This window comes from Erinaceus europaeus, chromosome 6, assembly GCF_950295315.1.
Source record: "Erinaceus europaeus chromosome 6, mEriEur2.1, whole genome shotgun sequence".
Taxonomy (NCBI): domain Eukaryota; kingdom Metazoa; phylum Chordata; class Mammalia; order Eulipotyphla; family Erinaceidae; genus Erinaceus; species Erinaceus europaeus.
Window position 1 is genome coordinate 5,086,129 of NC_080167.1, and position 26,467 is coordinate 5,112,595.

The window sequence follows — 26,467 nt, forward strand, 5'->3', positions numbered from 1 at the left end:
CGGCATCGAGCCGCACAGACTGCCCGATTCTGGCGAGCCACAGCTGTCGCCGTGTCTCAGTCGGGTGGGCACGAGGCAGAAGCCCACGCCAGTGCCTTGCTCCTAAGTGACACCGCAGTGAGAGTTCCCCAAGGGGCAAACTTGTCAGATGGGCTTTTACCACAGTGGAAGAAGGGGGAGGCTAGAAAAAGACATACAAAAAGGGGCAGGGGGCTGTCCTTTTGACATCTTTGAACTGCCCTGCTGCCATCCACTGAGTGATTTGGAAGGGACATGTCTCTGCAGGTGGTTTTGCCATGATAATGGGAGCATGAAATTCTCCAGACTGGGACGTGCTACAAAAATCAACTGAAAGGCACACTATCTTTTTTTTTTTCTTCAAATTGTTGCCTTTAATAGTTCCACAAATTCTTGTCAATGATTTTTAGGGACCTGCTTATTAAAAATGAAAGGTCCACACCGAGACAGCAGAGGATCAGACCAAGTTGACTCCCCTCTAAGTCACAAGTATATTCTCATGTTAGCATACAAAAAGGTGAGTCTGGTTTCCTTTGATTACCTGTGTCAGCTGAGTAGAGAAAGAATAAACAAAAGCTCACTTTCCTAACATGATGACGGCATTACCTTCCAGTGTGTGCTAACAGGACTGTTTGGGGATTGAAGGGGGTCCCCTGGCTCTGGGGTGGGGGGGGTCTGCTCTCAGGACACCCCAAGAGGCTGAGGGGCTGACTGTGGTGGGGACACACACACACACACACACACACGTGCGCACACGGAGTCTGGTCCGGGCACCGGCGTGGGCTGTGGGCTGCCGTCACTCCTCAGGCTTGTACTGGCGGCAGGGTTGCTGCATCCGGGAGAAGACCCGCTCATAGAACAGCAGGTAGGCGCTGGACGACAGCACCTCCTGTAGGCTGGCCTTGCGGACCGTGTCGTCAGACACCCACAGCCACTGGTTGCTGGTGGCCAGGGGGTTCTTGGCAGAGGGTGGGGACCGACGGTAGGTCACGAAGTGTCCTGAGTGCATGTCTCCGTGGTGGACGACGACCGCCATCAGCCGGAAGAGGTATGTGGAGGAGCTGGGGATGGGAACAGAGCGCAGAAAAGGTTTGTGAGCAAAACGGAAAGTGAGCGACTCCCAGCAGCTCGGCTCCAGGGGTGACACAACTGCGGAGCCCACTTGACTCAGCGCCTGGCACCTGCTTGTTCTGGGAGCCCTGATCCTGACCAGCTGCCTAGTGAGTCGGTCTTGTGGCAGGAGACAAGAATCTGCCCATGGGGAGCGGCAGAGCAGGGGCTCCAAGCTCCTCCCCACCCTTCTAAAACTTCAGTCTCGTCCTTGCTGACCGGTGGGCACTAGATGGGCATTTTCTGTCTATGTACTTTATTGAAATAGCACTTGGTACAATCTGCTTCATTTATGGAAATATTCTATTTATGAAAGAGAATGAGGGCTTCACCCTGGCACGTGTAATACTGGGGATCAGACTTGGGACCTTGTGACCGAGAGTCTAAGGCTTTATCCACTGTCCCACCTGGGCTGCTATTTCTCCCACTTGTTATTACAGTGCAATATACAACACAGCACTAAATACACAGTAAACATATAGGGTGTATCTGGTGGAGCGCACACACTACTATGCACAAGGACCAGGGTTCAAGCCCCTTGTCCCCACCTGCACGTGGGGAGCCCCTCGAACAGTAAGGCAGTACTGTAGGTGTCTCTCTTTCCCCTCTCAATTTCTGTCTTAAAAAAATAAGGCCACCAGCAGTGGATCCATCATGCAGGCACTGAGCCCCATTGACAACCCTGATGATGATACAGGAAAAAACATACACGTGATGATGCAGCAGTGACATTACACTAACTAGAGATGGTGGCCAAACTGCCCCAGGACAGTCCTTTCTGCCTCAAGTACTGGCAAAGGCCAGCTCCTCCTTTACAGACATGTTCATTTATTGGCCTTGCTGCATGAAAGGAACCTGGTCCCAGAGGGAAGATGCCTGTGTGTAATGTGCGGGTAAGTGTTACCGTGTCTGCGCAAACACACACAACCTTACTGAGCAGACCTACCTTTAAGATTTAACCGGGGATCTCTGTGTGTGTTGTGCAAGAAACTTAAATTTTCTTCTCTAAATTTTATACATACAGGGGCTAGGCGATGGCGCACCTGGTTAAGCGCACACATTACCACACAGGTTCAAGTCCCCGGTCCCCACCTGCAGGGGCTAAGCTTCACAAGTGGTGAAGCAGGGCTGCAGGTGTCTCTCTGTCTCTCTCACTTTCGCTCTTGTCTCTATCTGGTAATAAATAATATTACAAAAACACTTTTATACATAGTGGCTGGGGAGATAGGTCAACTGGTAGAGTACTGGTCTTGCATGCCAGAGGGCTTGGGCTCTCCTGTGCAACAATGTCTAGCTTCTGGCCCTTCTCTCCCTCTCTCAAATGTGTCTCTTACACAATTCAAAATAATAAAAATGAGACGATTTACATTTTTAATTTTCCTCCCTTTTGTTGCCCTTGTTGTTGTAGTTATTATTGATGTCACTGTTGGATAGGACAGAGAGAAATGGAGAGAGGAGGGGAAGATAGAGGGGGAGAGAAAGACAGACACCTGCAGACCTGCTTCACTGCCTGTGAAGCGACTCCCCTGCAGGTGGGGAGCCAGGGGCTTGAACCGGGATCCTTACTCTGGTCCTTGCGCTTCGCGCCATGTGGAGCTAATCCGCTGCGCTACCACCCGGCCCCCAATAATTTACATTTTATACATTAGCCATACATACATGTGTTCACATATTCACACACATATGCAAACTATATATCTTAAAATTTTTTAAGTTTTGTGAGAGACCAGGGCACAGCTCTGGCATATGAGGTGCTCACACTGGACCCAGAGTTTCCCTTGTGCAAGGATGTGCTCTCCTGCCGAGCTATCTCCCTGGTCACCACAATGTTTTCCATGCTGTCAGAGCGTGTGTATGCCTCCTCAAGGTTCAATGTTCTCATTCTACTTTAGAAAGGAGAAAGCGAGAGAGAGAGAGAGAGAGAGGGGGAGAAGGGAAGGGCACCATGGCACCGCTCCACCATTCTTGGGGCTCCCCCGGTGCCATGCGCGGTGTTTCCACATGATGTTGGGGCTGGATTCTAGGGCCCTAGGCATGCACTCTACCAGGGGGCCTAGCTCCTGACCCCTATAAGTTTTATTTTATTATTTATTTTTCGACAGCACTCGGATGTCACACATCCAGTTTCAATGCTTCCTGGCCAATTTTTCATTCTTTTTGAGAGAGAAAGACCATAGCACCAGAGTTCCCTTAGGGCTCAGGGGCTCCAACCCCAGGTGCTCCCCTGGCCAGGTACACACCCTACCTGGCAAGCTCTCCCTAGGCCCTATGCCTTACTTTTAAAGTCACGTCTATTAAAAAGAAAAAAGCCGGGAGTCAGGCGGTAGCGCAGCAGGTTAAGCGCAGGTGGTGTAAAGCGCAAGGACTGCCGTAAGGATCCCGGTTCGAGCCCCCGGCTCCCCACCTGCAGGGGAGTTACTTTACAGGCGGTGAAGCAGATCTGCAGGTGTCTGTCTTTCTCTCCCCCTCTCTGTCTTCCCCTCCTCTCTCCATTTCTCTCTGTCCTATCCAGCAACGACGACAACAATAACAACAATAAAACAAGGGCAACAAAAGGGAATAAACAAATATTTAAAAAGAGAGGAAAAAGAGGAAAAAGAGAGAGCCTGTGCTGTAGATGTGCTTCCTCAGTGCTTTCCTTAGCGTCTTGAGAGGCGGCAGCTGGGCGAGTGGGGGGCATGGCCGGAGGAGCAGCTCACCTGCAGTCAGGAACCACCGGGACGGGGAAGGGTACGGGGGCCGGTGGAGAAGGCAGCAAAGACGGGGGGCAGGCGCCGTTCATAAAAATCGGGGTTTGGGGCACCCCAGGCTGATTTGCAACTGCAAGAGAGAAAGGCTTCAGTGATTAAGGTTCATAGTGGTGTGGTCTGGGATGTGGCGCAGTGGATAAAGCGTTGGATTCTCAAACACGAGGTCCTGAGTTCAATCCCTGGCAACACATGTACCAGAGTGACGTCTGGTTCTTTCTCTCATTCTTATCTTTCTCATGAGTAAATAAACTCTTTAAAAACCAAAAAAAGACTTGCAGTGGTTTGCAACAAATGTATGCTTTTGTTGCTTTGAAAGGCAACACCTACTCTCCAAAAATGCCACAGAGAGAAACCAAGTACTCAGTTCTGCACTGTGCTGACTGACTTAGAGGATGTCTCTTTTGGCACTCCACAGTTTCCGTCTCCAGAAGGAAAAGTCTGTCTAGGCGCTGGTCTGCAGCTCCCTCTGCTGCTGAGACCTGGACCTCTGCTCGGACACAGGCTGGAGACCAGCACTGTGACAGTTACCATGTTTCCTGCACTAAGACACTACTGCCCGTTGGGGCCGAGTGACTCCTTGTGGGGTCTGTCCTGTGCACTTTGGGAACTGACTGCCTCACCAACCTCTACAACCGAGAACCTGCCACACCTCTCCCCTCACATTTGTGACAACCCAAAATGTTCTGGACGCTACTCAACAAAGTCCTGTCACACAGGGCTGTGTGCGGGGACAGCGTTCCCTGTGTGGGAGGACTGTGGGGGGGCATGCTCCCCAGGTGGGAGGACTATGGGGGGCAGTATTCGGTGTGAGAGGACTGTGGGGGACAGTGCTCCCAGGTGGGAGGACTGTGGTGGGACAGTGTTCCCCATGTGTGGGGACTGTGGGGGAACAGTGTTCCCCATGTGTGAGGACTGTGGGGGAACAGTGTTCTCCATGTGTGGGGACTATGGGGGGGACAGTGTTCCCCATGTGTGGGGACTGTGGGGGGGACAGTGTTCCCCATGTGTGAGGACTGTGGGGGGGGACAGTGTTCCCCATGTGTGAGGACTGTGGGGGGGACAGTGTTCCCCATGTGTGAGGACTGTGGGGGGGACAGTGTTCCCCATGTGTGAGGACTGTGGGGGGACAGTGTTCCCCATGTGTGGGGACTGTGGGGGGGACAGTGTTCCCCATGTGTGGGGACTGTGGGGGGACAGTGTTCCCCATGTGTGAGGACTGTGGGGGGACAGTGTTCCCCATGTGTGGGGACTGTGGGGGGGACAGTGTTCCCCATGTGTGGGGACTGTGGGGGGGACAGTGTTCCCCATGTGTGAGGACTATGGGGGGGACAGTGTTCCCCATGTGTGGGGACTCTGGGGGGGACAGTGTTCCCATGTGTGGGGACTGTGGGGGGACAGTGTTCCCCATGTGTGAGGACTGTGGGGGGGACAGTGTTCCCCATGTGTGAGGACTGTGGGGGGACAGTGTTCCCCATGTGTGGGGACTGTGGGGGGGACAGTGTTCCCCATGTGTGGGGACTGTGGGGGGGACAGTGTTCCCCATGTGTGAGGACTGTGGGGGGACAGTGTTCCCCATGTGTGAGGACTGTGGGGGGGACAGTGTTCCCCATGTGTGGGGACTGTGGGGGGGGACAGTGTTCCCCATGTGTGAGGACTGTGGGGGGACAGTGTTCCCCATGTGTGAGAACTGTGGGGGGGACAGTGTTCCCCATGTGTGAGGACTGTGGGGGGACAGTGTTGCCCATGTGTGAGGATGTGGGGGGACAGTGTTCCCCATGTGTGAGGCCTATGGGGGGACAGTGTTCCCCATGTGTGAGGCCTGTGGGGGGACAGTGTTCCCCATGTGAGGACTTGGGGGGGACAGTGTTCCCCATGTGTGAGGACTGTGGGGGGACAGTGTTCCCCATGTGTGAGAACTGTGGGGGGGACAGTGTTCCCCATGTGTGGGGACTGTGGGATTGGGAGAATCTGGTCAGAGTGCTGTGAGCCCATCATCGTTTAGCTAGACTCAGAAAGCAATCCAGCTAACCTTCCTATATTTTTTATCTACATAGGTTTTTTTTTTAAAACTTAATTTGATAGAAACTGAGAAGGGGGAGAGAGAGAGAAAGAGAAAGATACCTGCAGACCTGCTTCACCATCAGGAAGCTTCCCACTAATAATATAAGTTTCCAAAGTAGATATTTCATCATTATATGATTTTAACTTTTTTTTTTTCTCCCAGAGCCCTGTTCAGCTTTGGCTGATGGTGGTGCTGAGGACTGAACCTGGGACCTCAAGCCTCAGGCATGAGTGTCTATTGCAGAACTGCTACACTGTTTCCCAGCCCTGTGACTATAGCTTCGCAAACCCTCCCCTTACCCCCCTCCAGGGCTGCGGTTCTGGAGTCAGGGTCCCCAGAGGTGGAGGCCCACGGCTGTGGCCCGGATGCACCTGGTCTGGGGACCACCGGCCTGTCCTGTGGCTCCAGGGTTTTGGCCGTGCTCTCGTGGCACCTCGGGCCTCGCCCCGGCAAGTGGTACTTGTAGACGTCCATCATCAGGAACTCGTTGAACTGCACATGCTCGTGGCGCTTGAGGGGCGCACCGTGGCTGGACCAGCTCAGCCGCTGCAGGTGGATGCAGAGACACTGGGGCAGCTGTGGGGGGACAGGGGGGCCGGAGTGTCAGCAGCAGGGCCCTCAGAGCCTCCCCAGAGCCCCAGGACGAGCTGTGTGGTGTGGGCTCACCTTCCCTAGCTTCAACTGTTTAACAAAAGTGGTCCTCTGGTGTTCCACCTTCTCTCCGTTCAGCGTCCCTTTGGCTTCAATCTGGAAGTAAAGTTAAAACATCTCTGCAGAAAGTCAAGGCTGGGGCCAGGCGGTGGCACACCAGGTTAAGCACATACATTACAGTGCGCAAGGATCTGGGTTCAAGCCCCTGGTCCCCACCCTGCAGGGGGAAAGCTTCATGAGTGGTGAAGCAGGGCTGCAGGTGTCTCTCTGTCTCTCTCATGCACTATTTCCCCTCCCCTCACAATTTCTCTCTGTCTCTATTCAAAATAAATAAATAAATAGATTTTTTTTAAAAAGTTTTTTTTAAAAAAAAAGAAAGTCAAGGCCTCTGACATGCAGACCAGCCTTCCACGGCTCCCCCGGCTGCCTTTTCAGTCAGCAAGGCATAGAGAAAATCTCTAGCCCCAGAGCTTCTCCTAATGCCACGGCAACCGTCTCTGAGGTGTTGGGGGTGGGTCAAACCCAGCCCACACGCATAGCAGGGCACATGCCTGACGCAGTTAGCTTTTTTTTTTTTTCACCACCAGGGCTTGGTGCCTACATGATGAATCCACTGCCCCCGGCGGCCATTTTATTCTTTCTTCTTCTTTTTCTTTGATAGAGACAGAAGTTGAGAGGGGAGAGGGAGAGGGAGATAGAAAGACAGAGAGACATCTGCTGTCCTGCTTCGCCACTCCTGAAGCTTCTCCTCCTGCAGGGGTTTGAACGCAGGTTTTCGTGCATGGTAACATGTGCTCAACCAGGTGCACCATAGCCCAGCCCCCTAAAAGTTCTTGACTGAGGACACCTCTGGGGAGCTGTGGACCTGGCCAGTGCTCTGCCCGTGGTCAGTGGACTTGGTGCCACCAGCGATCTGTGTGCAAGTGTGGAAGGCCCAAAACTGGTGTTGGCAAGTGGCCTAGCAGACAGGGGTTGGGGTCAAGGGACCACCTGGGTGAACTGATGCACGGGCCTAGGGAAGTGGTACAGATATGCCCGGGGGCGCCAGCGAAGGTCATGCTGACAGTTGTGAAGAACCACCTGAAAGTTCTCTAAGAACAATGACTGTCACAGCTGTGAGGTCAGGTGACAGACAGTCTTCCAAAGCTCTGCACCACACCGCTAGCTCCTCCTGGTCCATGGGGAGGCCCAGAGGCTCCGGGAGGCAGCAGCTGGTCCTGATAAAAAGGCAGATGTGAAGGGGCTGGACGGTGGCACTCCTGATTAAGTGTCTATATTGCCTTGTGCACGGATCCAGGTTCAAGACCCCAACCCTCACCTGCAAGAAGGAAGCTTTACAAGTGGTGAAGCAGTGCTGCAGGTGTCTCTCTCTCTTCCTCTCTAACCCTCTCCCCTTTCAATTTCTCTCTGTCCTATAAAATAAGGTCTAAGAACGGCAGGTGTGGGGGAGGAGGAAGCAGGGGGCCGCAGCCAAGTGCAGAGGGCGAGTCCCAGCATAAAGCCTGCTGCTCAGCTCTTCTCATTGGGGACAGCAGCTGGCTGCTGGCTTCCTGCTCAAGGAGGTGCTCTGGGGGCTGCCAGGATCCCCCGGGTGGGCTGGGGGGGCTCAGAGCAGTGGGTGAGAGGCATGGTGCTGGCACCCGGCGGGGAGAGGACACAGGGGCGCAGGCCTACCTTGGTACAGTTGTCACACACGACGTCCCGCACTGACTCTGATGAGATGAAGTGGTGAAGGCAGTGGTCCAGGGTCAAGGGGTGACCCTGAAATGTGACAGGAAGAAGTTACTGTCACACCTTGAGGCAGGGGGTCAGGCACCTCAGATTAATGGCAAACCCCAGAGTTTTACTTTTCCTTTTTTAAAAATTTGATAGGACAGTGAGAAATTGAGCAGGGAGGGGTAGACAAAGAGGGAGAGAGAAAGAAAGACACCTACATCCCTGCTTCACCGCTCATGAAGCTTCCATCTTACAGGCGGGGAGCGGAGACTTGAACCTGGGTCCTGTGCATAGCTACGTGCTCACTCAAACAGGCACACCACCGTCTGGCCCATTATTTCCACTTCTGTCAGCAATAAAGCTTCACAGACATGATATGTTCCCAAGTAAAAGTGTAGCTGGGGGTCCTGTGGTCTGCTGGTGTGGACCCAGTGTGTTGACATAACAGGGCAGAAGGTGACAGGTATCTCACTGCAGAGCTCGGAATTTGAAGCTGAAGTCTCTGCAGCAAGAAAGCTGTCCACCTCTCTCCACCCCCAACATGACTGTGGGGCCCACATTAAGGCAAGGACAGGGCCACTGTGTCTGATACTGCAGAGGACCTGAGCTCCATGATGCCTCCCAGCCTTCGCAGATAACGTCTCCCCCACAGCCCCCAACAATCCACTGGCCGATACGTACCCAGGTGGCAGCTGGAATACTGAGTGAAAGGCTATCGAAGGTATCAAATCGAACAGGACTCTGAAACAAACGGTGAAAAGGTTTGAAAAGAACTTAGGTTCCATCAGGGGCGGGGTGGAGATGCACGGTTAAGCGCACAGTACAAAGCACAGGGACCCGTGCAAGGCTCCCCGGCTAGAGCCCCTGGCTCCCCACCTGCAGTGGGGTCGATTCACAAGAAGTGAAGCAGGTCTGCAGGCCTGCCTCCCTCTCTCTCTCTCTCCCTCCCTCCTTCCCTTCCTATTTTCACTTCCCCTCTCAATTTCTCTCTAGCCTATAAAAAAAAAATGGCCACAGGAGCAGTGGATTTGTAGTGCAGGCGCTGAGCCCCAGAGATAACCTTGGAGGCAACAAAACAAAAAAGAAGAAGGAGGAGGAGGAGGAGGAGGAGGAGGAAGAGGAGGAGGAGGAGAAGAAGAAGAAGCAGAAGAAGAAGCAGAAGGAGGAGGAGGAGGAGGAGGAGGAGGAGGAGGAGGAGGAGGAGGAGGAGAAGAAGAAGAAGAAGAAGAAGAAGAAGAAGAAGAAGAAGAAGAAGAAGAAGAAGAAGGAGAAGAAAAACTTAGGTTCCATCTAAAGCTTCATGAGTGGCAAAACACGTGTCTATAAGCCTGTGTGGGATTTAGATGCTGGACGTAAGAGACACAGTAAACACCACGTACGTACCTAGAAGCAAAGGATATTAAAAACCCCTTTGTCAAGATCAGATGGACGATCATACTAAAGGGCAGTGTATAAAATGTAAGAGGGGGGAGTTGGGCGGTAGCACAGCAGGTTAAGCGCAAGGACCGGTGTCAGGATCCCGGTTCGAGCCCCCGGCTCCCCACTTGCAGGAGAGTCGCTTCACAGGTGGTGAAGCAGGTCTGCAGGTGTCTGTCTTTCTCTCCCCCTCTGTCTTCCCCTCCTCTTTCCATTTCTCTTTGTCCTATCCAACAACGACAACAACAATAAAAACTACAGCAACAATAAAAAACAAGGGCAACAAAAGGGGAAAATAAATAAATAAATATAAAAAAATGTAAGAGGGGTGGGGGCTGGCTCGGTGAGGAGGGTCAGACCTTGTCATGTGTGCAGCCCAGCTTTCAGCCCTGATGTCACGTGGGAAGTTCCTGTGCTGTGGTGTTCCTCCGTCTCTCACATTCTTATCATTCTCCCTCTCTCATCCTTATTACCAGAGCACTGCTCAGTTCTGGTTTATGGTGGTGCTGGAGATTGAACCTGAAACTTCAGAGCCTCGGGCGTGAAAGTCTTTTGTATAGCCACTGTGCATTCTCCCAACCCACCTCTCTGTCTGTTTATCGGTCTGTCTGTCTGTCTCTCTGACTCAAAGATGAGGCAATACTGAAACCATTCAGAATTATTTATTTACTTGTAATTGGATAGAGACGGAGGAGTGAGGGCGGGAGAGGTAGAAAGGGAGAAAGAGTGACACCTGCAGGCCTGCATCTCTGCTTGTGAAGCTTTTCCTCTGCAGATGGGGGGGGGGGTTTGAACCCAGCTCCAGGTGAACCACCACCCGGCCTCTCTGGTTCTTCTCCCCCCCCCCCCCCCCCCCCGGCCCCGTTTCATGAACACACTGTGTGTGCGCATGCGTGTAGCTGGGACCTCTGCGCACGTGCACGTCTGCCACTCGGTGCAGAGTTCGGACCCGCAGCTGCAGTTTGCTGTAGCCACAGTGCCTCCCATGTGGAGCTGGGGCTTAAGCCAGACGCAACACAAGCCCACCCCACTCGAGGAGCCGGCCCCTGCCCCAGCCGCACTCCCCAGACGCCCCGGGGAAGCTCAGAGGCTGCGGGGCACAGGCCGGTTACCTGGTGCGCACAGTGCTTGCAGACCATGTTACTGCTGAGCCGTCCGCAGAAGGGGTGCCGGGACTTCCACTGGGCGGCCATGGGGTGGGGCGACCCTGGAAGACAAACGCCCCTGATGTGCCATCCTGGCCCTGCCGGCCCCACCTCCTTTTCGGTGTGAGACAGAAAGTCTTTCCCCTTCCGAAAAGCAAAGCCCCTGCCAAGTGAAGTGGGGTATGGGGAGAGGTGGGCGCTGGGGGGTGAGGGGTGGGGAATAATACAAGACATGCAGGCCTGAGGGTTCTGGTTTGGTCCCCGGCACCGCCTATCCCAGCACTCTGGCTTCTCTCTCCCTCTCTTACTGTCTCATGTGAAACTCTCATATGTAAGAAGTAAAATACATCTTTAAAGGGGGGGGGTTGGCTGGACTTGGCTGGGCTGACAGCATAATGGTTCTGCCTAAGACTTTCATCACTGAGGCTCGGAAGTCCCAGGTTCAATCCCCAGCACCACCATAAGCCAGAGCTGAGCAGGCCTCTGGGGAGGAGGGGGAGGAGGGGAGGAGGAGGAGGAAGGGGAGGAAGAGGGGGAGGGGGAGGAGGAGAAGGAGAAGGAGGAGAAGAAAAAGGGAGTTGGGTGGCAGCGCACGTGGCGTAAGGATCCTGGTTCCAGCCCCCAGCTCCCCACCTGTAGGGGAGTCCCTTCTCAATTGGTGAAGCAGGTCTACAGGTGTCTTTCTCTCCCCCTCTGTCTTTCCCTCCTCTCCATTTCTCTGTCCTGTCCAACAACAACAGCAATAACAATAACAGCAACAATGACAAAGGCAACAAAATGGGGAAAATGGCCTCCAGGAGCAGTGGATTCGTCTTGTAGGCACCGAGCCCCAGCGATAAGCCTGGAGGCAAGAAAAAAAAAAAAGAGAAAAAGAAAAAAGGTGGGGGGCTGGGTGGTGGCGCACCTGGTTGAGCACACATGTTACAATATACAAGGATCCAGGTTCGAGCCCCCGGTCCCCACCTGCAGGGGGAAAGCTTCATAAGTGGTGAAGCAGGGCTGCAGGGGTCTCTCTGTCTCTTTCCCTCTCTAACCCCCCCCCTTGATTTCTGGCTTTTTTTTCTTTTTTACCAAAGAACTGCTCAGTTCTGGCTTATGGTGGTGCAGGGGATTGAACCTGGGACCTTGTGGATTTCTGGCTGTCTCTACCCAGTAAATAAAGATAATAATAAAATATATATATATTATATATGGGATATATATATATATATATATCCAATTGGACTGATTTCCACCAAAAAGAGAACTCACACCCTTCACTTGAATGTATCTGCTTTCTGCATCACGAAAGCACATTTTAATTTTACTTTATTTTAACCAGAGCTCTGGCTTATGCTGATATAGGGGCCACTGAACCTGGGACTTGGGAGCCTCGAGCAGGAGAGTCTCTCTGCATAACTATTATGCTGTCTCCTCCCTCATGAGGACACATTTTAAAAAGGAGTTTGAGTTCAGTGATGTCTTTTTTTTTTTTGCCTCCAGGGTTATTTCTGGGGTTCGGTGCCTGCACTATGAATCCACTGCTCCTGGAGGCAATTTTTCCCCCTTTTGTTGCCCTTGTTGTTATAGCTTTGTTGTGGATGTCATTCGTTGTTAGAAAGGACAGAGAGAAATGGAGAGAGGAGGGGAAGACAGAGAGGGGGAGAGACAGACAGACACCTGCAGACCTGCTTCACCTCCTGTAAAGCGACTCCTTGAAGGTGGGGAGCTGAGGGATTGAACTGGGATCTTTATGCCGGTCCTTGCGCTTTGTGCCACGTGCGCTTAACCCGCTGTGCTACCACCCGGCCCCCTCAGTGATGTCTTTCACAAGGATGTGCTTACAAGGATGTCTGAGTTGTCAAGAGAAGGAAGAGTAATGATCACCTGAGTGCAAGAGATCAAAAGCCTCAAAGTCATCAGAAAGCTACTGAAAAGCTGGCACTGGCTGTGGCTGGCACCAGAGCTGGAGGAGTGCGCCCCGCCCGGTATGGCTTGCTAGAGGGAGGCACAGGCCTTGGGCTCAGACAGCCAGGGGCTCTGTCCTGGCTTTGCTCCTTGCTAGCTACACAGCCTGTGAAGTCACTTCATCTCCAGCCTTCGTGTGCTGAAAATGGGGCCAATTCTCATCCCTGATACAACCAGCTTCAGAGCTGTTATGCAGTGTAAGTGAGAGGCTACAGTGCCTGGCACATGAAATGGACTTGAGAGAATCAGGGAGTCGGGTTAAGCGCATATGGCGCAAAGTGCAAGAGCCGGCGTAAGGATCCCACTTCGAGCCTCTGGCTCCCCACCTGCAGGAGGTCGTTTCACAAGTGGTGAAGCAGGTCTGCAGGTGTCTGTCTTTCTCTCCTCCTCTCTGTCTTCCCCTCTTCTCTCCATCTCTCTGTTCTATCCAACAACAACAGCTATGACAACAATAACAACTACAACAAGCACAACAAGGGAAACAAAATGAGAAAAAATGGTCTCCAGGAGCAGTGGATTCGTAGTGCAGGCGCGGAGCCCCAGCAATAACCCTGGAGGCAAAAAAAAAAGAGAGAGCAAATCAGTTTTCTTATTGCCAATACACAAAGGAATTCATGAGCACTCTCTCTTCTCTCTCTCACACACTCGCTCTCTTGTTAATCTTAAGAAAAGCAATGACTTCCTTCTAAGGAGGGGTGTGACTACTTGCAGTCAAAGCTGGTCGGAGTGGAAATTCTGAGGTTTCAGCCGATTAAGTCCCTCAGCAGATCCTTTCAGGACAGTAAAAAGAAGAGCCTTGTCTGAAGTATAAATCAACCCACTTAGAGGAAACTGAACAAGGTCAAGGGGCGGGGAAACAAATGTTCACCAAGAGACTCATCCAAAACTGTTTCTAAAACTCAAGTTTCTTTGCAGGTATACACATGCGCTTCCTCGAGACTGGATGTCACCAGAAAAAGAAAAGAAAAGAAAAAAAAAAAAGCCAAACAGGCACGTTATTGTCCCATCTAAAGAGCTCGCATTCTGCACGTCCCGGTTCAGTGGGAAGTCACTACCTCTTGTGTGGTAGGTCATCTGCTCGGTGGCGACTTCTGACTGCTGCTGTAAGGAAGAAGAGAAGCGGACTGAACCTACTGCAAGTTCTTCCAGCATCCCCACACCCCCGCTTCTAAACCTCACACTGCTGCTTGCGCCTTCAAAAAGGTTGACTGCCTTTCTTTCTTTCTTTCTTCTTTCTTTCTTTCTTTCTTTCTTTCTTTCTTTCTTTCTTTCTTTCTTTCTTTCTTTCTTTCTTTCTTTCCCACCAGGGTTACCGCTGGGGCACGGTGCCTGCACGGTGGATGAATGAATGAACAAATCAGCCGCTCACGGCGGCCATTTCATTTCCCTTTCTATTCTGACAGATAAGTCAGAGAGAAATTAAGAGGGGAGGGGAGACAGAGAGGGAGAGAGACACCTGCAGACCTGCTTCACTGCTTCCCCTGCAGGCGGGGAGCAGGGGCTGGGCCACCCCGGGTCCACATGGTGACATGTGCGCTTAACCGGGTGTGTTGCTGCCTGCCCCCCAAAGGTCAACTTTCAATGGCGGCTTCGCGTGTCGCCTCAACTGCCCTCTCTGGTGGGCTCCTGTGCCTGCCGCCTCATCAAAGGGCCTGTGTCCAAGTCACCAGCTGCACAGTGTGCAGAGCACCCGACCCCTTAGCCCCTCTGCCTCCCACTGACCCTGACCTTGGAGTTCAAGTTGCAAAGAGAGTCTACCCGCCTCTTGCATCTGGCAGACACACACACACACACACACACACATGTCCCCCAGCAGTGAGGGCGTGACCAGCTCACCTCTAGGGAATGCACGTCAAACAGGTGTGTCACCCGTGGCTGGCGGTCCCTCTCGTCCTCCAGGGACGCGGTGATGACGTGGAATAATTCGTGGGCATCCTGCCAGAGGCAAAGCAGTCTTCAGAGCGGTGTCCCATGGAGCCCGGCCGGTCCGCTCCCTCTTGCTAACGTGCACGGCTAGCCTGCTGTTCCCCTCCACACTGTGTTGGGTACAGTGACTTTTTTTTTTTAAGAGTTTATTTATTTACTCATGAGAAAGATAGGCAGAGAGAGAAAGAACCAGGCATCATTCTGGTCCATGTGCTACCGGGGATTGAACTCAGGACCTCATGATTGAGAATCCAGTGCTTTAATCCACTGTGCCACCTCCTGGGCCATCGGGGACAGCTTGTCTTGTGTTTTCACAACCCGGTCTCTCTACTGGGACCCCAGGGAGAGAGGAGGAGAGAAAGCTGGCCCTGAGCCTGTGTCAGCTCTGCCTCCCCTGGCATTTGCCATTTCTGCCACAGGACGGTACACTTCCATGGCACAAGCACATTCACACTGCTGTGTGGCCATCAGCTTCGTCTCCAGAATTCTCTTCACTCCCCCAGGCAGAGAGGCTGGGCCTCTTAAACACTGGCCCCACTCCTGACTCCTCGGCCCTAGGAAGCCACTTTCTGTGTGGAGGAAGCTGACCACTCCAACCACCCGAGGGAACTGTGGCCACACAGTGCTTGTCCTCGTGAGGCAACAGCATGGCCGCAAGGCTCACCCAGGGGTCAGACTCGCCTCCCTTTCCTCTGAAACACGGGAGGATATTTCAGGACGTGGCAGGAACTCCATGTCCAGATATGCATGATTGCAAACTCAGCGTGGTGTGCACGCACAAGCCACGTTCTGTCAACAGGCAGTGAGCTGCTTCCAGCATTTTGACTCTTGTCAATAATGACTCTGTGAACCTGGGTCTGCAAGCATCTGTTGGAGTGTCTGCTTTCCATTCTTTCGAGCCTATACACCCAGATAAAATGAACCTTTTCCCAAGAAATAGGGGGTGGGGTGGGGTCAGGGACTCTCACCCGAACCTCTGAGTCGAAGCCGCCCGCCTCTTCTCTAGGCCCCACAGATCTCTCCTCCCCGGCAGTGCAGGGTCACTCAGGAACTAACAAGAGCTTCACTCTCTGGCACCTGTGTGCTTCTGTCCTAGCTCGCCAAGCTCGCTCTGGTCCTGAGGGCAGGAGGGTGTTCGGGCCTGGCCCCAGAACACAGTGTATCTGAAATGTCTCGCAGGTGAGCCGCCAGGCTGGGCAGTTGCAAGGTCAATGCTGAGTTTACCTTTCCCACCCACCACCACGGCGAGCCCCAGCCCGGCCTGCTAGGAGTGGGCGGGACAGGCTCTCCACGCCAGGCTGCCTTGATGGTCGTGCTCACCTGCTCTTCAAATGAAGAGATCTGCCACCTGTACATTCTCAAGACATCCAGCAAGCAGCTGGCATCCAAGACTTCATCGTCAGTCACTTCCTGGCAGGACAGAGCTGGGAGCAAAGCAGAAGTTGTGAAATTTACCCACCTAGGGCTGCAGGGGTAGCTCATCCGGGAAGATGCCTGCTTCTACCCAGCTTGCAACCCAGATTCATACCTAGGCCCCGTGACTCTGGGGGAAACGGTAGCTTGCTCTCCTGTCTGTCTACCTAGAAAAGTCCGTCCATCACAGTGAACCCCCAGCAATGACAAGGATTCATAAATGAATTAATTTACTCACAGTGCCTGAGCTGCAAGCCTGCACAGCACAACATTAGATGAAAGCTAATCAAGAGTGTTGCAGTGTTATGGTCTGGGAGGTGGTGCAGTGGGGAGAGCCTTGAACTTTCAAACATGTCTATCTTTCTCTCCCCCTCTCTGTCTTCCCTTCCTCTCTCCATTTCTCTCTGTCCTATCCAATAATGACGACAACAATAATAACTACAACGATAAACAATGGCAACAAAAGGGAATAAATAAATAAATATTAAAATATAAACACAGTATGTGGTGATGAAGGGGACTGTCGTCCCATCTATAACGCTCTACTTGATTCTTCTGCACAAGGAGAATTGATTCACGTCTTCTTGGTACAGTTCAAAGAAAAAGACAGAAGCGACACAGAGGAGGGGGTGAGGGTCTTGGGGCAGCAGCCCAGGAGGGTTCGGGTGTCAGCCCTGGGTCAGGGCTGAGGCGTCAGAGCTGAGGACAGTGCAGCTCCCACACGCCCAGCCTGGAGCGGCATTTGTTAACTAAAACAGGGAGGCGTCACAGACTGCTTTCAATCAGCTCTCACCCGGAGGAGAGCCTGCTGCACAAAGATCTCTGTGCCAAGCCGAGGTCATGTGAGGCAACACCACGCCCCAGGGAAGCAACAGACAGCTCAAGTGCTCTTCCTCTGACTGTGAGGGTAACTGTATTGAAAAGTGGGGGACTTGCTGCCAGTTTGCTTGTTTTCAAGCTGCCCACTTGCCCGCCACCAGAAGAGTCACCTCTAAAAGACCAAAATTTTGCTTTTTTTTTTTTTCCCATCCAGACTCTGCCCAAGGTAATGTTAGCTTTGCAGAAGTTGAGTTATATCAGATTTTACAAGGGTGCCCATTTAAATTTAATATCGTGGCCTACGTCCTCTCCAAAATTTAAAAAATGCGCGTCATGAAGACGGTCCACCCCTCCGGATGCAAAGACTACTGTTCTTTGTATGGTTCGAGACACTTGCTTCTCTCTCCTCCCTCCCCTGCCACACTAGGTGTTAGGGATCTTCACGAGTGGTGAAGCAGAGCTGCAGGTGTCTCTCTGTCCCTCTCCCTCTCTATCTCCCCACCCCCTCCTCAGTTTCTCCCTATCTCTGTCCAGTGGATAATAAATAAAATATTTAGGGAGTCGGGCGGTGGCGCAGCGGGTTAAGCGCAGGTGGCGCAAAGCGCAAGGACCGGCATAAGGATCCCGGTTCGAGCCCCGGCTCCCCACCTGCAGGGGAGTCGCTTCACAGGTGGTGAAGCAGGTCTGCAGGTGTCTGTCTTTCTCTCCCCCTCTCTGTCTTCCCCTCCTCTCTCCATTTCTCTCTGTCCTATCCAACAACGACAACAACAATAATAACTACAACAATAGAACAACAAGGGCAACAAAAGGGAATAAATAAAATAAATTAAAAAAAAAATTAAAATAAATAAATAAATAAATAAAATATTTAAAAAAGAAAATGTTAGGGCTGGGAAGGTCACTCAGCAATATCATGCATGCACTAGGCCCTGAGTTCTTTCCCCAAGTGGCACATAAAATTCAATCCTTGATCGGACTCTGCATATTGTGACCCTTCAGAGGCTGAGAGCCAGAGGCCACTCCCTCCTGAAATGACCCGGTCAGAACTCCCTGTCCCATTAGTCAAATCACTGTCCATGCTGCTGACCATGTCTCTCACACCAGCTCCCACACATGTAGGACTAGGTCAAAAGGTGCTGGGCATCTTGCAAGCAGTTACCAAGTACCAAGCGGCTCGGAGCCGAGTTACACCCTGCAGCCACCTGTGAGCAAGTGGTTCATCGCAAGTCCTAGCTCTGGCTGTCTTTGGCTGAGGTCCACTTGAATATTTCTCAGTATTTGTTGGTTACACTTTGCATCGATGATTATTTATATTGTTTCTTTTGCAAGCTAAGCTTCCTTATTCTAAACTACCTAGAACAATGCTTTCTTTCTGTCTTTCCCCCCCCCCCCCAACCTGGATTATTGCTGAGCCTTGGAGTTTGCACAACTCCACGGCTTTGTCGGTGTGGCCTTTTGCTAGAGGGTGAGAGACAAAGAGAAGAGAGGCAGAGAGAAGAAAGACCGGCAGTACTGCTCTGCCCCTTGTGAAGTTTCTCCTCTGCAGGTGAAATGGGGTCTTGAACCTGGATCACACTCTGTTGGGTGTGTGGCTACCTCGTCCCCCCCAAGGCACTTACTATTACTATTTTTAACTTTGATATCTTTGCAATCCAAATGCATACTAGGTGGAAGATATTTCCCCCCTCCAAGATGGCTGCTAAAGGAAGTTTTTTTTGTTTGTTTGTTTTTTAATATAGAGTTACATGTTTGACTTTTAAAAATATGTCTATGGCAGAAGAGGGACTCGGTGTCCTCTGGTCGATGGCAAGGCGGTGGCGGTGAGGTACGCTGACACCTATCGTAGGGAAATCTGACTCTGTGCACTTGTGACGACAACAGTCCTGCGAGTCAGAAATCCCCAACAAAATGATGAAAAATAGACAATCCCTGCACCTCCACTCTCTCTCAGGTAACTATCCAAATCCACTGAGCGCTTTTGTTCCATAAGGGTTTTTTTTTTCCCCCTATAAGGATTTGTTTTTAATTTATTTAGCTTAATGAGGGAGAGAGAGAGAGAGAGAGAGGGAAGGAGAGAGAGAGAGAGACCGACCAGAGCAACGCTCAGTTCTGGGGATTGAACCTGGAACTTTGGAGCCTCAAGCATGAGAGTCTCTTTGCATAAAGATTATGCTACCTGTTGAATGTAAAACATTAATTCCCCAATAAAGAAATAATTTTTTTTAAAAAAAGATTATGCTACCTGCTCCCACCCTTCAGGTTTGAAAGTTCTTTGCCCCACATTCTGCTGTCTCCCAACCTGTTCATGAGGATCTGTTTCCTCTCTCTCTCCCTCTCCGTCTCTGTCTCTGCACTCAGGCTAGTAGCCCTTTGCCTGCCACCTGAGCAACAGGCCCGGAAGCCTCTCAAGTTACCCACAGGCTACCTTTCAGCAGGCGCAGCAGCGTAAGCGACAGACGCCGGTGTGGGGGAGCCTCCTCGTGCTCTCTGCTGTACTGCGTGGTGAACTCCTGCAGCCACCTGATGAAAGTGGGGCAGGCAGACAGGCCTTGCAGGAGCGAGTTCAGGAAGCAGGTGTTCCCCAGGTTGACAAGGCCAGGCACGAGCCCTGGGAGAGAGGCGGGGGGGAGGGGGAGGGAGAGGACTGTGACCTCAACGCTGAAATCTCAGCGTGGAAAGTCCTCATCCACCGAGGCCTGTGGCGGCAAGTGACAGGGGCCGGGTGCCCATCATGGATTTGTTGTTGAAACCCTCCGAGGTGTCTGGCACAGCTTAGTTTACAGTCAAAGTACGAAAACAGTAGCATCTCTCTCTCGCTTTCCATCTCCCCTTAGATAAGAAAGCAGCGTTTCCCAGCACTGAAGAAAAGAATGGCTGTGTTGTTGCTCCCCAGGACAATGATTCTGTTCTTCCAGGCAGTGGGTAAGACACCACGATGGCCACTCTGGTGGATCCTTCTGCAAAGACAGCAGCAAAATCTGGCGTATTCACTCACTCGGCTGACAGTTCTCATCGCTTTCTTACACGGTGCTCAAATGCGCACACAGACAGCACATCCGAACCTCCGCCATAACCATCCCCAGCCCTGGACCACACACACTCTGCTACATTTACTCCCCCCCTTCTTCTTCCCTCTTCCCCCATCCTTCCTTCCTTTTAATAAATTTTACTAATTATAAAGCGTGCAACAGTTATAAAAGATTTTAATTAAGGAAATAGACGTTGGTGTGTGTGAGGAAACTAACTTGAAGCTTTTACTGGTGACGAGCAGCTGGTCAGAGACACTCCAGACACGCCTCACAGCTCAGCACCTGTCCCCCAGCACCCAGTCAGCACATGCCACGGCTTAGCTGCCTGGAAAGCTTCGTTATGAAGCACAGGACCCACTCAAGACTTTAGAGCGGGCAGCATAGAGATGTTAGTGAGTCGTTAAAACAAATTACTGTTTCAAAGAAAAAACTGCTTTCAAAACCTAGAGATACAACACAACAACAAAGGGGCCCCCAGCTCTTTTGATGATTTGAAGAGAGTAAGGCTTTGGATCAAGTCTGCAGACCCTGCCATGACGCTCTTACCTTTCCGACGTTTCTTCCTTTCTGTAATGGGACCCCAGATGACATATATTCCAGCTGCAAGAGCAGCAGCGATCCCACCTATGACACCCCAGTTCTTCATGACTTTGCACCTAAAAAAGGAAGGAAGCTTCTGGCACCCGTCACCACAAACACATCACATGACATAAACAAACAGACATAAGGACCGGTGACCGAAACAGCCCACTAGCCCAGCAAGCACCGTGACTGCAAGTGACAAGAACATCTTCGGACCCCAGGGCACAGCTTGCCACAATTCCCCTTCACTCAGAAGAGGGTCAGGGCTTTCTGCCTCGCTCTCCCAGGCCACGGTCACAAGGCCACTGCAGCCAGGCTCCATGGCAGGACATTGGCCTTGTCCCCTTCTCCATAGCACCAGCCTCCTGCCACCAGGACCTTCACTGCCCCTCGGCTGCAGAGCAAAGGCCCTGAGGCCAGGGGTCCTTGTCTTTCTGATGCCGCCCGAGTGTCCAGGGCACTACAGTAGGTTCTGAGTGCTGACAGAAACACCTGAGCACTGGTGGAAACAGAGAAATCCACTCAGCTCCTAGAATGTCCGATGAGCAGAAGGCTACAGTGGTATGAAAGGTTTCTTAATCTCAGCCTTGATGATCTCTCAAGTTGTTCTGACTACAAATGAGACTCCAGCAGCAATTTCAGACATCGTGACTGTGTTTCTGCTGAATGAGGGAGGCGTGCAATGTGTTACGTCAATGTGCCGTCGTCCTGCACGTGCACGTCAAACGTTACGTGTCTCTGTGTGTTGTCTACTCTCATCCCAGTGTTGTGATTGAGCATGTGGCTGGTATTTTGGGTTTTTTTTTTAAATATTTTAAAAATATTTATTTATTTATTTATTCCCTTTTGTTGCCCTTGTTGTTTTATTACTGTAGTTATTGTCATTGTTGTTGGATAGGACAGAGAAAAATGGAGAGAGGAGGGGAAGACATAGAACGGGAGAGAAAGATAGACACCTGCAGACCTGCTTCCCCGCCTGTGAAGCGACTCCCCTGCAGGTGGGGAGCTGGAGGCTCGAACTGGGAATCTTGCACCGGTCCTTGTGCTTTGTGCCACCTGTGCTTAGCCCACTGCGCTACCACCTGACTCCCAGTGGCTGGTATTTTGATGTGAGTTCTGCACACATTAACCCCGTGGAGACTCACCACTGTTTCACAACCAGCCGAGAAGTGACCCACAGGATTCCGATGGAGCTGGCATGTTCGTTCACCTGGTAACTGGTGTGCTGCACAGCTGCTAACTGACTGTCAACAAAGAAATCTCTGTTCTTCTAAGACAGAGGCAACAGATCATGTGCAGAAAGCACTTAAGAGAGTGCTCCCGGGAGTTGGCCGGTAGCGCAACGGGTTAAGCGCACGTGGCGCAAAGCTCAAGGACTGGCATAAGGATCCTGGTTCGAGCCCCAGCTCCCCACCTGCAGGGGAGTCGCTTCACAAGCGGTGAAGCAGGTCTGCAGGTGTCTCTTTCTCTCCCCCTCTGTCTCCATTTCTGTCTGTCCTATCCAACAATGACAACATCAACAACAATAATAGCTACAACAATGAAATAACAAGGGCAACAAAAGGGAATAAATAAATATTAAAAAATAAGAGAGTGCTCCCATCCTGCTTTTTAGGTTCCTGATAGTTAAACAATTTGTTCTGCTTTATATCTTAATGCTTTTTCAGCCACCAAGATGCAGATGCTACCATGACGCCAATTTGACTTCCCTGGACAGACGGCCTTACCAATGTAGCCTGGGCCGCACCTCTCCAGACCCCTGCCCCACTAAGGAAAGATAGCAACAGACTGGGGGTATGGATCTTCCTGCCAGCACCCACGTCCAGCAGAAAAGCCATTACAGAAGCCAGACCTTCCACCTTCTGCACCTCATAATGATCCCGGGTCCATCATCCCAGAGGGATAAAGAACAGGAAAATTTCCGATGGAGGGGATGGGATGCAGAACTCTGGTAGTGGGAAATGTGTGGAATTGTACCCCTCTTATCCTATGGTTTTGTCAATCACTATTAAATCAATAATAATAATTTTTTAAAAAGTATAAGGAGTCCGACAGTAGCACAGCGGGTTAAGAGTATGTGGTGCAAAGCTGCAAGGACCAGCCTAAGGATCCCGGTTCGAGCCCCCGTCTCCCCACTTGCAGGGGAGTCGCTTCACAGGCGGTGAAGCAGGTCTGTAGGTGTCTGTCTTTCTCTCCCCCTCTCTGTCTTCCCCTCCTCTCTCGATTTCTCTCTGTCCTATCCAACAACGACAACATCAATAATAACTACAACAATAAAACAGCAAGGGCAACAAAAGGGAATAAATAATAAATAAATAATTTTTTTATTATAGGTCACTGAGCAGTATAATCTTAGTTTTATTCAGGAAAGTGACTCCTGACCAATCCATGCAAGAGTACACAGAAGCAAATGTGAAGCCTTGACACAGCAGCTTCCTCAGCAAGGGACAAAAGGTCAGCATCCCGGTGGTAAGGACATAGAAAAGCCCTCTCCCCGAGAGAGAACTTCCACTGTGTGACAAGAAGCTACAACTGAAAGAGACCCTGAAGGTGCAGAATTTTCACCCATGGAGCAGGGCTATAAGAAACTCCCAATCCGGGAGTCAGGCGGTAGCGCAGTGGGTTAAGCGCAGGTGGCGCAAAGCGCAAGGACCAACGACGTAAGGATCCCAGTTCCAGCCCCCTGGCTCCCCACCTGCAGTGGAGTCTCTTCACAGGTGGTGAAACAGGTCTGCAGGTGTCTGCCTTTCTCTCCCCCTCTCTGCCTTCCCCTCCTCTCTCCATTTCTCTCTGTCCTATCCAACAACGATGACATCAATAACAACAACAACAATAATAACTACAACAATAAAACAACAAGGGCAACAAGAGGTAATAAATAAGTAAATATTAAAAAAAAAAACCCTCCCAATCCTATTCTCACTACATTTCAACTGGAGACAAGGAGGTATCGGCGGTGAACAGAAAGGAAGTCACAGCAGTCTGAAGGGCTCTCCGCCAGTTGCTGAGGGTGGACCTCCAGAGGCCATATTGGAAGTCGATTCCAGAGGAAGAGACCCTGGAGGCAGGTTTGGGGAGGAGAGCTCCACCCACCCCTACACAGAAGCAGGAGTAGATGGGAACTCAAAGACACGAAGCAGGAATGCTAACTCCAGGCAGACACGCAGAGCCTGCACTCACCAGTGTGCTCCTGACTGCTGGCCAGCTAGGGGGCTCCCTGTCTTCTCTGGCTGTCTGCCAGACTCTGTTGCTTATCATCCCCCGAGTGTGTCTTGTCAACACAGGCAATGGAGGCCCAGCCTCTTCTCAGACCTGACCCTCACCTGAGACAACTAGGCCACTGGCAACTACCCAGACTGACTCCATCTTGGTGCTAGAGCCTCTGCTAGGCAGACACCTGTGGCCATGAGGCCCTGGCTGCTGCCCGGGCCACTGCAGCACACAGCCTGGGAAGCACCAGACATCCTTAGAAGACAGAAGGTGCCACCTTCACTGTTGATCAAGATAGTCTGGGGAAAACTCCCAATCCAACAGAGCCAAGCAAACTTTCCGAGAAGGGTTTTTAAAGCAATGACACTAATGAAACTCACCAAAATGGAGCAACAAGGCAGACAGTTAAGTGAGAGGTAGACCCAGATACTCAGACACTTCTCTGCTAAAGAAGAGAGCCGACAGACATAAGTCAAAGGCTGAAGTGGTAAGCCTGAGAGTTGGGTCAAGGAAATCAGAGAGAGAGACAGAGACAGAGAGAGAGAGAGAGGAGCAAAATGGGGAGAGCAAAATGAAACTAGAACTAAAACAAATGAAGATAATTTAAGGGTCATGGGACAGTATCAAGAAAAACAATATTCACAGCATTGAGGTGTCCGGAGAAGAAGAATCAGAATTCTTACTTGAAGAGAAGATGGTCAAGAATTTCCCTAAGCTGAGGAAGGAGACGGAAACTCAGATCCAAGAAGCTCAAACTACTCCAAACAAAATAAATCCAGGATTAGGAGGAAAACCATAGTGGTTCACACAACAAACTTTCCTGTCTGTGGCACCAGAGGTTCCAGGTTCAATTCCTGGCAACACCATAAGCGAGAGCTGAGCGGGGCTCTGATAAAAATAATGATGATAGTACTACAATGTAAACCCAGAGATGCACACAGAGATACATTATAACTAGGATTGGGGAGACAAAATAATAGTTCAGCAAAAGACTCATGACTGAGGCTCTGCAGCCCCAGGTTCAATCTCCAGCACCACCATAAGCCAGAGCTAAGCAGGACTCTGGTGAAATTATTAATTAAATAAAATAAAGTAAAATAAAGGAGGAAGCTGGGTGGTGGCGCAGTGGGTTAAGCACACATGGCAGAAAGCACAATGACTAGCATCAGGATCCTGGTCTGAGCTCCCAGCTCGAGCCCCCGGCTCCCCACCTGCAGGGGAATCGCTTTACAGGCGGTGAAGCAGGTCTGCAGGTGTCTGTCTCTCTCCCCTCCTCTCTCCATTTCTCTCTCCTATCCAACAATGATAACATCAATCACAACAATAATAATAACTACATCAATGACAATAAACAACAAGGGCAACAAAAGGGAAAAAATAAATAAAGGAACATTATAATTGACATGACCAAGACCAATGACCAAAAAAAAGGCTCCAAGCAGTGAGTCACCTGGGTGGAACCCCCTGTAAGACTAAACGCTGATTTCAGACACTGCAGGCCCTGGCCCAGCACAGTCAGCAGCTCTTAATGGCTAAGACCCCCAACCAAGAGTGCTCTCCACCAGCAGGCAAGTGCTCTGGGGTGAAGGAGTGATCAGGAGCTTTCCAGACAAGCAACAGTTAATGAAAGGCATCACCCATAAAATGGCCTTACAAAGAATGTAAAAAAGGACTTCTATAAAAAGAAAATCCTGAATGATCTCACTCACGGGGGAGCATAGAGAAGCACAGCGAGGGAACCTCTAAATCTGGACGGCAGAACGGGGCGGGGGAGAGGCTGGCACAGGTAGGAGGCTGTGGGGGTGGGGGAGGATGCCGGAGAGTTTGGTGGAAAGATATTGGTATTTTCGTGGTGTGTGTGGTGTGGTAGTGTGCTCTGAAGAGGTGTGATATTATACTTCGAAGACACAATCTGGTAAACCAATGTCACCTCAGAAAACCAAGAAATTTCAAAAAAAAAAAAAAAAAAGGAAGAAGTTTTTCTTGGCATGTCTTAAGACGCCTGTGTGTTGACTTTTCACAATAAGTATACAGTCACAGACATGCCTGGGAAGGCTGGACAGGGCCATGACTGCAACACTAGACGATTTACAAGTCTCTCTCTCTCTCTACACACACACACACACACACACACACACAGACACAGACACACACAGACACAGACACACACACACATAGACACACACACACACACAGACACACACACAGACACACTCAGACACACACACACACACAGACACACAGACACACACACACACACACAGACACACACACACACGCCTGCCCCACAGCAAACACAGGGCGCACAGTCTGCAGCAGGCGCTTTGATTATCTTGTGCTCACACAGACACACACACACACAGACACACTCAAACAGACACACACAGACACACATACTCACATACTCACACACAGACACACACACACAGACACACACACACACACGCCAGCCCCACAGCAAACACAGGGCGCACAGTCTGCAGCAGGCGCTTTGATTATCTTGTGCTCACATCAGTCCAGAGGGGCAGCTTCTGTCCTCAGCCCCCTTGGCACAGAGAAACCAACAGGACTCAGCCACGGCGACTGGTGGGGGCGCTCAACCACAGAGCACAGGCTCAGCCACGGCGACTGGTGGGGGCGCTCAACCACAGAGCACAGGACTCCAATGCCTGA

At 51.3% G+C, this 26,467-nt stretch overlaps 1 protein-coding gene across 4 annotated transcripts in view; it reads right to left on the minus strand.

Moving 5' to 3' along the window:
* Positions 1-365: 365 nt before the first annotated feature.
* Positions 366-26,467, minus strand: part of USP30 (ubiquitin specific peptidase 30) — a 28,109-nt gene continuing 2,007 nt past the window's right edge. The window contains exons 2-13 of one of the 4 annotated variants that reach the window (XM_060192933.1): positions 20,549-20,658; positions 19,399-19,581; positions 16,062-16,165; positions 14,652-14,750; positions 13,871-13,913; positions 10,836-10,930; positions 8,989-9,048; positions 8,266-8,352; positions 6,607-6,687; positions 6,312-6,516; positions 3,828-3,948; positions 366-1,079 (exon numbers count right to left, since the gene is read on the minus strand). In XM_060192933.1, coding sequence (XP_060048916.1) covers positions 815-1,079; positions 3,828-3,948; positions 6,312-6,516; positions 6,607-6,687; positions 8,266-8,352; positions 8,989-9,048; positions 10,836-10,930; positions 13,871-13,913; positions 14,652-14,750; positions 16,062-16,165; positions 19,399-19,581; positions 20,549-20,658 — 1,453 coding nt within the window. In that variant the 3' untranslated portion in view covers positions 366-814. Of the gene's footprint in view, positions 1,080-3,827; positions 3,949-6,311; positions 6,517-6,606; positions 6,688-8,265; positions 8,353-8,988; positions 9,049-10,835; positions 10,931-13,870; positions 13,917-14,651; positions 14,751-16,061; positions 16,166-16,392; positions 16,520-19,391; positions 19,582-20,548; positions 20,659-26,467 lie in introns of those variants that run through there. The other 3 variants (XM_060192932.1, XM_060192935.1, XM_060192934.1) reach the window with 3 other exon arrangements.